This window comes from Echiichthys vipera (genome assembly GCF_963691815.1).
Source record: "Echiichthys vipera genome assembly, chromosome: 9".
Taxonomy (NCBI): domain Eukaryota; kingdom Metazoa; phylum Chordata; class Actinopteri; order Perciformes; family Trachinidae; genus Echiichthys; species Echiichthys vipera.
Genome location: NC_139834.1, coordinates 7352454 through 7365522, shown reverse-complemented (window position 1 = coordinate 7365522; position 13069 = coordinate 7352454). Strand labels below are relative to the sequence as shown.

Below are 13069 nucleotides of genomic sequence, written 5' to 3'. Positions count from 1 at the left end.
CTCAACAAAAAGATCCTCCATTTTAATTAGCAGCAGTGGTTGTGGTTTCCTTTGTCAAACTGACAGCACTGATTATTTAATCCCAATCTTCTTTCTCTCCATCCCAGCGTGAGTGTATCTCCATCCACGTCGGTCAGGCTGGTGTCCAGATTGGCAATGCCTGCTGGGAGCTTTACTGCCTGGAACATGGGATCCAGCCGGACGGACAGATGCCCAGCGACAAAGCCATCGGAGGAGGAGACGATTCCTTCAACACCTTCTTCAGTGAGACTGGAGCTGGAAAGCACGTCCCCAGAGCTGTTTTTGTAGACCTGGAGCCCACTGTGATCGGTAAACTCTCGTTGACTACAGATGCCATTCTTGTGTCTTAGTCAAACCCTCAGGTCATGTCTGACTCAATCGGTCTCTTCAGATGAGGTGCGCACAGGGACCTACCGCCAGCTCTTCCATCCTGAGCAGCTGATCACTGGCAAAGAGGATGCTGCCAACAACTACGCCCGTGGACACCACACCATCGGTAAAGAGATTATCGACCTGGTGCTGGACAGGCTTCGCAAACTGGTGGGTAACTTGACATCAGGAGGGATTCATTCTTTAATTAATCGACATAACTGTATCTCACATGTGATCACTGTCTCCCCCTCTCTGTTCTCAGGCCGACCAGTGCACCGGTCTTCAGGGCTTCCTGGTTTTCCACAGCTTCGGAGGTGGCACCGGCTCTGGTTTCACCTCCCTGCTGATGGAGCGTCTGTCTGTCGACTACGGCAAGAAGTCCAAGCTGGAGTTCTCCATCTACCCAGCTCCCCAGGTGTCCACCGCTGTGGTGGAGCCCTACAACTCCATCCTGACGACCCACACCACCCTGGAGCACTCTGACTGTGCCTTCATGGTGGACAACGAGGCCATCTACGACATCTGCCGTAGGAATCTCGACATCGAGCGTCCCACGTACACAAATCTGAACAGGTTGATCAGTCAGATTGTTTCCTCCATCACTGCCTCCCTTCGTTTCGATGGTGCCCTCAATGTTGATCTGACTGAGTTCCAGACCAACTTGGTGCCATATCCCCGTATCCACTTCCCTCTGGCCACCTATGCCCCAGTCATCTCTGCTGAGAAGGCTTACCATGAGCAGCTCTCGGTGTCAGAAATCACCAACGCCTGCTTTGAACCAGCCAATCAGATGGTCAAATGTGACCCCCGCCACGGCAAATACATGGCTTGCTGCCTTTTGTACCGTGGTGATGTGGTGCCCAAAGATGTGAATGCTGCCATTGCCACCATTAAAACCAAGCGCTCCATCCAGTTTGTGGATTGGTGCCCCACTGGTTTCAAGGTTGGCATCAACTACCAGCCCCCCACTGTAGTTCCTGGTGGAGACCTGGCCAAGGTCCAGAGGGCCGTTTGCATGCTGAGCAACACCACTGCTATTGCAGAGGCCTGGGCTCGGCTTGATCACAAGTTTGATCTGATGTACGCCAAGCGTGCCTTTGTTCACTGGTATGTGGGTGAGGGTATGGAGGAGGGAGAGTTCTCTGAGGCCAGAGAGGACATGGCAGCTCTGGAGAAGGATTATGAGGAGGTTGGAGTCGACTCCATTGAGGGTGAGGGAGAGGAAGAGGGAGAGGAGTATTAAGAGGCATTAAAGCACAGGAAACAAATGATTTCACTTGTTCTTAAAGCACAGTCCAAACAGAAATGTTTCTATTCAACACCAGCTTGTATGTTCAGAGTAAAAGTTATTAAAATGCCATTTTGGCTCTGTCCTTAATAAAGTTCTTGTAATGTGTAGTTGTTTGTAATTTATTCAACCTTCTTTATAATTCATATTTTTGTGAATACTTAAAAACTTACTTGCAGGTGTCCTTCATAATCTTGTAATAGGAAATCCTACACCTTCACATGTCATCACATGAGAAATTGTAGCTATAATATATATAGTTTTGCAGAGTGTTTGAGTTCTACTTTAATATGATCAATATTTGTAGCTCTGGCTTAAATTTTCTGACCGCTTTACTCGCAGAGGTGTAAACTTAGAAACAAAGGATTAAATAAACAAGAGGAACGATCCGCACAATCCATTCATATTTTATTCTGAAACACAGCAGAAAAATCTACACATATCTAAAATATTTCTCACCATCTTTAGTATGAAAACTTACACACTCATTCTCACATATCCTGTATCCCTCACTGTCCAAATTATTATATTTAATATGCCTGGTATGACGGCATATTTGTAGGCTAAGTGTGAAGGGTAAAATCACTCAATGCAGATCGTGATTCCTTTTATGATAATACCACAACATAATCAGTATTCTATATAAGCTGGCAACAAACAAACAACAGTAAGCCACAGCAATGGCTTGGAGAAAGTGCAAGCATGGACATAAAGTGCAAACCACAGGAACAAAAACAAAACCAAATCACATCCTTAAAGCTAGTGCTTAGCTTTTACGTATAAATAAATGTCAGTTACATTCAAGCCCTTGCTAAACAAGTTCACACAGTGCTTATTATGTCTGCTGCAGCCAGGGAAAGCTCTATGGATTTCTCAGTAGCTGTGATATCCACGGCGTATATCCCACTGCTTTACCTAAGCACGTTGACAGTGTTTGTGTAATTACTTTCACTGCCAGTGGGGGGAGACAAACGTTTAGCACTCTATTTTTTAAGGTGGGACTATAATGTCCATGATCAATGCTATCTTCCATCATCATTGTTATGATAACTGAGGACTAACATGTTGGGGAGGTGTTTTCATGCATTGGGTAGTGCAGAATGGGTGAATAAGTGATCAGTTGGCTAACAACTTTACACAGACACCCAACCAGAAAAAAAACTAGCTGCTTAAGGGTTGCATGTTACCGACGAGTATGTAACACTTAATGTCGCCCTACACAGTAGAGTCTGTTAGTAATTCTTATGTAAGTTATCTTCATCTGTGTTCAACTTCCAAGTACAAACCTTCTACACACGTAACAACAACTGTAGTGTGGGGTCTTCCCTAGCAAATACCTAAAGTGCATCAGCGCTTGTAAAAAGAAAATACACACTCTTCTAACAGAAATACCAACAGCCATTGGTACCTTGCGTTTCTGGGCCAATTTAGTTGTTTGTTACTGACAAACAACACTTATTTAAGGAGAACCTAATCATAGATAACACAGAGTTACCAACAGTATCCTCAATAGTCCATGATGAAGACCTGTTGTATTCTGCATAAAAGGGCACTCGTAGCACTTTGATTTTACTCCTGGTGACGATGTTGTGTTTCATTTTTTGTGTTTTTTGTGATTAATTTTCGTTATCAGGTATTTTAGCAGCAATAGACAACACTAATTCAGGGGTGAATTACAACATTTGAAATTTTGGAATAACTGCTGGAATACATTGACAGATGACATAAGAGTACAGTGTCAGTAAAGTTTGCCTTAATAGCTTTAGAGTTAAAGGCCAAGACTTTTAATATTACAAGTTGTCTAACTGAAAATCAAAGCAAGTTCTCACCCAAGGCTCCCAATCTACCCATATCAATGACCTTTAAGATATGTGTCTTAATGAGTGAGAGTGGATCTATGCAGACAGAATGCAGGCCTGACGCTGCTCTCGCCCATACAGGAGGAAGCCCACAGCGGTGCGCAGGTCCTCCAGGTCCAGGTTAGACAGGAAGCTTCTCTGAAGCTCAGCCTCCACCGTGTTCTTACTGGGTCCACTACAGCCCTTCAGGAGCACCACGGCAGACTGGCATAGCAGCCAATCGGACAGTTTCCTCATGCCAATGCTGTCCTGATTGGCCAGAGCCTTCCCACCCCAGAGGCTAAGATGTAGCATGTTAGCTGCCACACGAGCACTGGGGCGCTGCAGAGTAACAATAACATATATGAGTGTTGTAGTATCAAATACTTGGTTAACTGTTCATATTATCAGGTAGACTTCTACCAGACAGAACAAGTGAGCATTTACTTAATGTCCACAACCCCTGCTATACCTTGCTTGGGTTCCTCCTCAGGAGTAAACGGATCACTAAGTGCACATCAGCAGGAACACCGGAGGGTAGAGGAGGAAGCTGCTTCTCCTGGTAACTCCTGCTCTCCAGTCCAGCCGCTCGATAGAACGGGTTACGCTGGCCGAATATCTCATAGGAGATGGCACCCACTGCCCAGGCATCCGCCTTGCTGTAGTCAATCACCACACCACAACCTGGAACTGCAGTGGCCACCTTTAGATAAACACATCAACAGTTTTTTTTGTTTTTTTTTAAAGATCCTTTTTTGGCAGTTTATCAAGACGTTTTATTACAGAGGACAGACAGGAAATAGGGCGAGAGAGAGAGGTCGGACGCAGGTCAGAGTCGAACCCGTGGTCGCTGCCTCGAGGACCTTCAGCTTCTTTACATGTGGCAGCTGCTCTGACCACTGTGCCACAAGCTGTCCCATTTTTCAATTTTAAAGTGATAATTAGGGTTAACTGTAATGACATTATTGTACAAGTATTTGTTTACAACTAAATTTGTGTGTATTTGTGTGAATCTGTATTAATTACAACGATTACTGCACGAATCCATTGAAGCAGTCTTTTGTGTGTCTGATAATGCTCTGGTTCTTTAATACCATTTGAACAAGTTCAAATTACATAGAGATCACTCAGCAATTTTACATGCAGTTTAAAAGGCCGATTATATTTGGGTTGAGGGCATACTCCAGGTTCTCAAACACCATGTAAACACCATTCCCCTGGTTCTCATACTAGGGAACTCCTTCAGTACCCCAATTATTCATGCATGTAATCAGCCTTCCCTGATTACTGTTCCCTGTTTTGCATCTGCACATGCGCCGTGGATTATAACTCCCCCTCCCCACACTGTGATAGTGGCTTTTTATCCGGGAATAGAATAAACCAGGAAGCAACATCGCCGAAAACAACATGAAAAACTTTAAACTGATTCGGTCCAAAAGTCGGCCATTTGTGATTTTTACAAAGGTGAACCGGAAAAAAATGCCATATTCCAACAAGCTGTATGTTGGTGGAGCACCACCTACTCTACAGGGGGTCGAGTCACTCCGTCAATTTACTGTTCAAACCCCTTTCATGTATATACAGTACGTGGGAAACTTCCATAATCCGAAAATTCCTTTAACCGGGGAAAGACTATTTTCGGGTTACGGATGTGCATCTAAACACACTGAAAAAGAGCAACTCAGCAACTGTTCATTCTTCTTTTACCAAATAACAATAAAGAGCATCTTAAGCCTACCTCTGGGGCCATTAGGGAGACATTCCCTCCTCTGTTGACCCACGTGCTGTTGAATGGCAGCTGTAGAGTAGAGTCACTCTGAGCCAGGCAGCAGCCAAAGTCAGTAATCACTAAACGAGGACATCCATCTGCATAAAAGCAAAATCAACATACATATGAGTGATGGGATCAAACGCCTGAATTGTTTCGTACTTGACTGAATATTTCTCTGACCTGAGTCAAACTCCAACAGCACGTTGTCTGATTTGAGATCCCTGTGAGCCACGCCCTGTCTGCAGAGGTGGTCAACCCCCTCGAGGAGCTGCAGCACCATCAGAGAGCCCTGCCTATGGCCTGGTGTGGACATTCCCAAGTACTGTCGCAGCGTGCCGGGGTAACTAATGGACAGAAGAAGACAGGACGTTTGTCTTCTTCTCTTAAAGTTTCATGTAATCAAAGGCACTTTTTCATATTATTTATGGTCTGCATTTTTGTCAGCAAAAGTCATTCTTTTTTACGTTCTGTCATTGCCTCTCTATATAGTGGGTTTCATTCCGGTTTGGGATTCAAATCACTGGCATGAGGGGTTTGAAGGACATGACGCAGCATGTAGTCCGGTTACTGTTATTTTAATGTCACAGGTTTCAGCCTCACTGTTCACCCTCCAAATGCTGTATCATAAGTAGAACTGTTAAGTCAACCCTTACATTTCCTTCTGCTCCGATCTCACATTAAAAGCATTCAACTGGCAAAACACAAGATGGCTTTTATAGTTAAGCAGTCACACGTAAAAACACAATGTATTTGTCAGCGGTTTAGAGTGGGTCAGGTTTAAATACTGCAGGGACTAAAGTGGAACAAGAAGCAGCAACCACAGTGAGTTATTAGATCAAGAGTTGCATGGTAACAAAATGTACTATGCTATTGTCTGGAAAACTACTCGCACCATGTGAAGCATGAAATTAAATCACCACAGCTTGTGCTGTAAATGGATACAAAAGCTGCTTAATGATTTGCTGGAGCATTTAACTGCACTTGCTGTTACCACAATTAACCACAGGTGTCACTAAATCAGCCAGGATTTAAAGACTATGACTTTAAGATGAAGCTGGTGATGTTTGTTTTTAAATCATTGAGGATGAAGACGGCAGGTCTTACTTCTTCATGACGAGGAAAAGAGTGCGATTGTTGCCCAGACCATTAGGGTTAAGTCGGGCTGGCAACACATCTGGATACTCTTCTTGGGCACCTGGAAGCAACGGGACGTCTGCTGTGAAAGCCCGGTACACTCTGATCACATTAGGGTGTGCCGACATCCTTTTGGGTGGGATTCCAAAATGTCTGCATGTAGAGAGATCATAGTACATAAGCATCTTTCCTACACGCTGTTCAGAGCTGCAGGACTCATAATAACATATTAACGCAATGAAAGTGAAATACATACCCATCCAGAGTGATTTCTTCTTTTTCCTGCTTTAAGGCCAGGGGACCTGCTGGCACCAACTCCTGCGACATGGATTTTAGTATCGCCTCACTTGACGACCCTGCCTCCTGACAAATGGCATCAAAAAAGATCTGTCAGTACTGATAATAGGACTAATACCTAAAAGTGTGGTTTGTAGTAGTGCAGAGTACCCACCCCAAAGTTCCACATCATTTTGATAGCCATGGGGAAGGATCTTAGGGAGCAACATGTCAGAGATCGAACCGTTGCCCCTTTCTCTTCATCTTCATCTTCAGTCGGCTGCACCAGGGAGCAGTTACTCTTCTTCGGAGGGGCGAATTGAGCTGCAGCCTCGTATACAGCAGCGTTGGAGCCTTTCCCAATCTGGTTCCCAATAATATAATCCTCCAGTTTATATCCAGAGGTAAAAGGTTTGAGTGGGCTCTGGAATCTTTTCTTTCTAAACACTGCCTGCAAATTGGTATAAATATTATTTTTGAAGATCACGTCTTTAGGCCAGGGTACGAACAGATTCAGTCAAGAAAAAAGACAGCGGATTCACACAGTGGATTAAAGCTCTAAAGCTAAATACAAGCAAAAATAATATTTTAAACTATGTTTAGTTTAATGCAAAACAAGTGTTCCAAAAGACAAAAGTTCTGGCTGTCATTTCTGTACTGTCATTATATTTATGTTATTTAACCACATCAAGTGGCAATGCATCATCCTTTTCTGCAATAATAATAGTTTTTCAAAATACAAAAAGGTGGGCAACCTTTATCTAGTATTACATCTCAATAAAATCCATGATAATACACAATAATAAAACCACTAATGGTTGAAAAATGACCCAAATCCTTAAGTAAAGTAAAACTGGTTATACAACACAGTAAACATGTAGTGTTTTGGATTATATTAATTTGGATTTATGTAATATTACAGAGCTATGTCCAGCCAAATATACTTAAGTATGCACAATGTTATGTTATTTAACGGAATACATTATATTGTTGGATTATTATTACTGAAGTGTTGACATGACATGTTATAATTGGTAAAACTATAAAAAAGTTAATTTTATCTCCTTTGTTTATAAATGTATTATATGTTTTGTCTGTAAAATCCTAATCAGCAACTAACTACTATGGCTGCTAGTTAAATGCAAGGTTATAGAAGTAAGCTTACCATGCAAATTCCAAAGTAAAGTACAAGTACACTAATCAAAAAGTACTTTAGTAACTGACAGTACTTAGGTATGGAGGACCTAAGTACTAAGTTTCTCAATAAACAAATCATAAATAAGTGTATACATGAATACAGGAATAAATAAATAAATGCATAAATAAATACATTTAAATAAATGCGTAAATAAATACAGGAATGAATAAATAAATGCGTGAATAAATGTATAAATAAATAAATAAAATAAAAATGTAAATGCATAAATACATGTTTGAATAAATAAATAAACGCTTTACATTTATTTTCACCTGCATTTATTTATTTATGTGTAAATATGTCAATGAGGTAGGAGGTCCCATTTATTTGTACATTTAGTTATTTACTTAGTTCAGAATTGATTTCAGCATGTATTTACTTTTTCCTGTATTTATTTATGCATTTGTTTATTTATTGAGTCTTGAGTCATGTTTAGTCCTCCATACTTAGGAACAGGTGTATCTGGGGTATCGTACCTGGATCTCCTCACATGTCGCCGCACTCTTTCTGTCATCTTCCAGCTGTTGTTCGATGAGCCCCACACCGAGACCAAAAGCCAAAAACACGGCCCTGTTTCGAGGGGAGCCGCCGCCAAACCTTCTCCTGAAGCCGGCGGACTGAAGCTGGGCTGCCATGCCCTTCAGAGAGGTGCGATAATAGCGGTACCGAGACGGCAGGAAAGCCTGAGGCTGAACGGTGCGGACCGACGGGCCCAAACGGAAACGATCAGCTCGGAGCTTTGCTGCGACTCGGCCAGCCGGTTTAAGGAGACCCAGCTGAAGGACCGACCGGCCCAACTCGAGCCCCCGGCTGATGGCATGCTTCACAGACATAATTTACCCTGAAAAGGTAACTTAAGCTGTTTATTGAGGCCGCTTGCACTCCTCTGTCGTTAGTATCTAGGCAAGGACAGTGTTATGTAAACAAAACAGTTGCTACTGAGCATGCGCGGGAATGACAGACGTCGACTCTTTATATGTCTATGCGACCATAGACATAAAGAGTAGACGCCTCATCGAACGTTGGGCCTATTGGCGCTGACGAGCGGTGGAGCCGCCATCTTGGCCCGGTCGCCCGCTCCACTCAGTGTAAGGACAGGACACGGTTCAGCGTATTTTAATATTCACAGTGGGATTAACAGTAATAGAATATTCTGATATATGATATATGTGATGTATGATAGGTGTTTTGCAAACACTATAAATATAAACACAACAAGATAAATCATTTATAGAGTATTAATAGGCTATATTTCATACATGAATACATAAATCTCTCTCTCACTCACTCTCTCTCTCTTTCTCTCTCTCTCTCTCACACACACAAACACACGCACGCACACACACACACACACACACACACTCAGAGAAAATTAAAATACATATAAATCAAGAGTATCAATACAATTAGGTCAGAGAGAGAGATGACATTTTGGACACATCTAAATACAAGTCAAACAGACACACTTTCATTTAAAGCACTAAAAAACAAAAACAAGAGCCGAACCCTATATGTTAATAAATATTCAGAAATGATCCATGCTCTGCCAGTCGCATAGTCGTGGTAGTGGAGAGGAGAGGGAGGGTCCACATTTGAGCGAGTGTGTGTGGTATACAAATATATATAACATTTTGTTAAATCGATCATTTTCACACTGTTTTGTTCTTGCACAGTTACCAAGTGTAGAGTGTAGCTCTCATTCTAAAAGACAGTGATGTTGGAGGAGTACTTTGTATAGTATCTAAAATGACTGTGTCCTTTGTTTTTAGGCAAGGTCTAATTATGTGAATGTCTTCTTTATTACATATTTTAATGATGTAGTAATTGTATTTAATGTGCAAACAAAAACACGGGGCATAGTTCAGTAATATCCATTTTAAATTATACAAACCATTTAAGATTTTTCCTTAGTTAAATAAATGTATGATTTTTTCTTTTCAGACTGTTTCAACTTCTGTGGTACAACTGAACTAAAAAAGCCTGGACTCATCAGCTCTGGTTTACAAACATGTGACGTTCGTCCTGCTTTAAGTGGAGATGTGGAGAACCAAGTAAAAATGTGTGGAACATTTTGTTCAGCTGTGAGAATATCGGGCACAGAGTGGAAATACATGTTCACGCTTGCCTCGTAAATCTCTAATTCATTCTTTATAATAAACCCCACATCATGTTGCTCCTGTTTGATGAAACAGTTTAACAGCAAAGGATATTGGTCAGATTCTGTCACTTCTCCTTTGATAGTCTAAACTTTAAAAAAAAAAGTGACATGACATGAAACATTATCTCATAATTCATCTCAATGTCATGTTCAATATTTAAAAAAACAAAACTGAGAATATCTGAGGTGACCTGAGATGAACTGTCTCTGAAGTGTCTTCCTCTCATGAAACCCCAGCACATCCTCCGCTGACCTACTGCTGGAAATGTGCAATCCATTTACACTAGACCACATGTACGACAACCCCTCTCCTCCCTGCTTCTCCTTTCATATCTACACAGGCATGCACACACACACACATCTGGACGGGGGTAAATTAACTAAGATTCCCACAGAGGCTAATCTCCTCGCCTCTACTGTGACGAGATAATAATAATATAATGAGGGACAGCAGCTCCTCTGGCAGCTAAATATTTATCTACCAGCCACAGCCTGAGGGACTCACTATAACATTCAAAAATGCATGGATTTATGTCTAATTGTTTAAAATTGTACTGTACCGTACTGATTATGAATTGTAATATTGTAATATTAGATTAGAGCAGGAATACGCTGCACAGGGCTCTGGCATCTTGTTCCTTCTGCTGCTCAACTCAGAGGCTCAACGAGTCACTCATAGAACTGATCTGGGAGAATGACCGATCCAAGATGGCGGCCGCATTTCTCGCGGCCCAACGTTCGATGCGGCATCTACTCTTTATATGTCTATGTATGCGACCGACCTCCCTCTTCTTCTTTGTGTGTTTTGTTTTGGGCGGTTTGCAATACCAACTTTAGGTGCTTACCGCCACCTACCGCTCCGGTTTATGTAATACAGGATCAATGGGCTGTAATCAATTAAATACAATACAATTCATTAAACAACAATGACACCTATATTCTATATAACATATTCTTTTTATTTATTAGTCATCCTCCCACGCCATATCTCCAGTGTTTTGTTTTATATTGTATTTCGTATATTCAGTATGTATTGTATTATTTATATTTGCACATTTCCTCTCATACTCGCTACTTTTTCAACTCAAAATATGTTATTTATTTATCAAACCTTTATTTAAATATGTATATAGATTAATATGAACACATTTTTTTTACTCAGTTTTTAGCGCCTTGAGCCAGATTCAACATAATGTTTGAATTACAATAAAGAATCTTGAATCTTTTACAGTATATCACCTCCGCCTGCTTTATAATCCAATAAGATATGTAAATCTCACTTCTTCTTCTTTTTTTTCTTTTTTTTTTTTTTTTTTTACAATATGTGACCTTTAAATAAGTTATTAACAAACCCCAACCTCAGCAAATTCTAAGTTCATCCAATAAGGAAGTGCCAAAAATTTTAGTTTGCCGAGTGGCCACAAGGGGCAGGTTTCATAATGAAGCAATTTCTCATTGACCCCCATGGTACAAAGAAAACATTCTAGTCTGTATGTCTAGGTCATATCTCCATGACAACACTGAGGGGAATGATTTTTTTTGTACCAGGCTAGTTTTTATTTGATTGGAGGTTTAAGTTTATGATAATTAGGTGGGCGGCCTGTTGAGTGACAGCTAGCCACTGGCCCTCACTGTCATGTTGTCAGGATTAACATGCTAACTCCGTCATCTTGACCTCGACTGCAGTCATTTGTGTCAAGATGTCGGTAACAACCAAGTATTATTTTTTTAATAGAACAAATTAAAAGGTCTTGGTGTCGCGGGTGTCACAACATACTACCTCTGTTATGCTAATAGCGGCACTTGACTTGCAATATAGCCTGCTATCTATGTCACATACACTAGATGCTAATCTGGAGCACCGGGAGGATTCGGACCGTATTTGGGCCGCGAGGATTGGTGTTTGACAGTTGATGTGCGCGGTAGGCTACTGTGCTGAATATAGTTTTAAATCATTTATATTAAACGCTGGCTGCCCGCACTTGACTCCCAGAGGCGGTGTGTTCTCCACTAGAAACTGACACGGGTTAGATTTTTACTCCGGTGTCAGTCTCTAGTCTCTAATAAATCCTGCTCCTGCCTGTTCCCGTTACAAAATACACAATTGACTCCCACTCCCGCCCACTTCTGTTTATCTAGATTGTCACACCAATGCCCTTTTTTGGTAAGAACAAATGAGGTGGAGTCAAAGTCTGACAAGATGGTGACGTCCATAGGCGAGGACATTTGGATCAACTTGGAATAATTGACATCAACGTAGAGACTTTATCCATTTTGTATACTATCTATGGTTACTACCAATGGCTGATTCCAGGGGTTTGTCGTCCGCCTTTCCTTCAACACACACTGTATGTGTCAGAGTATGTGGAAACAGAATTTTTTTAACACATATATGACAGTTGAACATGTTGCTACAGACCGGGGAGACTGCTTTACAGCTCCAGAGTTAAAGTTGTTGCTTTATTCTTGTGAATAATAAAGCAAGAGGTTCCTAGAATCACACATCATAAGAGAAACAACTCATCTTTAATGTCACTGTGGATGGTTTATTCATTCATGCATTGCTTGTAGAAACATAGACCCAATACTTTGGCTTGATGTCTTAAAATATATATATATCAATAAATATGTCTGGGTGACGATTTAATATTGTCATTATTTTAACCATATTGCCCAACTGATTAATGCAACTTTAACGTCTTTGCTGCTACTACTACTACTACTACTAATAATAATAATAATAATAATAATAATAACAATACTTCTAATAATAATAAAAATAAAATGATCATATAATGGGTTTATTCCTGTATCAAAACAATGAAAAATGAAAATCACTGAATTGTATGCATATCAACACATTTACAGGAAATCTTATATCTAGAAATGACTGATAATTCTGGGTCTATCCAAACATTATCAATTGCAGTTAAACTCAATGTGTGACGTTGACAATTAGTACTATGAAAACACAAAGAAAGCCCTTAGTAATGAAATGGACCATTAAAAAAAC

At 41.0% G+C, this 13069-nt stretch overlaps 2 protein-coding genes across 3 annotated transcripts; one reads left to right on the top strand and one right to left on the bottom strand.

Annotated features, from left to right (window-relative positions):
- Positions 1–187: 187 nt before the first annotated feature.
- On the top strand, positions 188–1636 carry LOC310951673 (tubulin alpha chain-like; the record flags this gene model as incomplete). The annotated part of the gene is made up of 3 exons (XM_083920010.1): positions 188–330; positions 413–561; positions 656–1636. Exons 1-3 carry the CDS (start codon positions 210–212, stop codon positions 1634–1636), a joined length of 1251 nt encoding a protein of 416 aa, XP_083776136.1. The 5' UTR covers positions 188–209.
- Positions 1637–2072: 436 nt separating this feature from the next.
- On the bottom strand, positions 2073–8822 carry pink1 (PTEN induced kinase 1). Of its 2 annotated transcripts, none has more exons than XM_083919504.1 (8): positions 8375–8822; positions 6876–7151; positions 6681–6787; positions 6395–6577; positions 5471–5634; positions 5258–5385; positions 3992–4222; positions 2073–3861 (listed from the first exon to the last, which is right to left on the bottom strand). In XM_083919504.1, the coding sequence occupies exons 1-8, from the start codon at positions 8729–8731 to the stop codon at positions 3577–3579; spliced, it is 1731 nt and encodes a 576-aa protein (XP_083775630.1). In that variant the 5' UTR covers positions 8732–8822; the 3' UTR covers positions 2073–3576. The 2 variants fall into 2 exon arrangements, with proteins under 2 accessions (XP_083775630.1, XP_083775631.1); XM_083919505.1 differs by having other exon boundaries at positions 6681–6784.
- Positions 8823–13069: the final 4247 nt, after the last annotated feature.

Coding starts and splice junctions, on each gene's coding strand:
- pink1 (XM_083919504.1), bottom strand. CDS start 8,731: ATGTCTGTGAAGCATGCCATCAGCCGGGGGCTCGAGTTGGGCCGGTCG. Junction 4,223..5,257: donor TCTCCCTAATGGCCCCAGAG/GTAGGCTTAAGA, acceptor GTTTATCTAAAG/GTGGCCACTGCAGTTCCAGG. Junction 3,862..3,991: donor TGAGGAGGAACCCAAGCAAG/GTATAGCAGGGG, acceptor GTTACTCTGCAG/CGCCCCAGTGCTCGTGTGGC.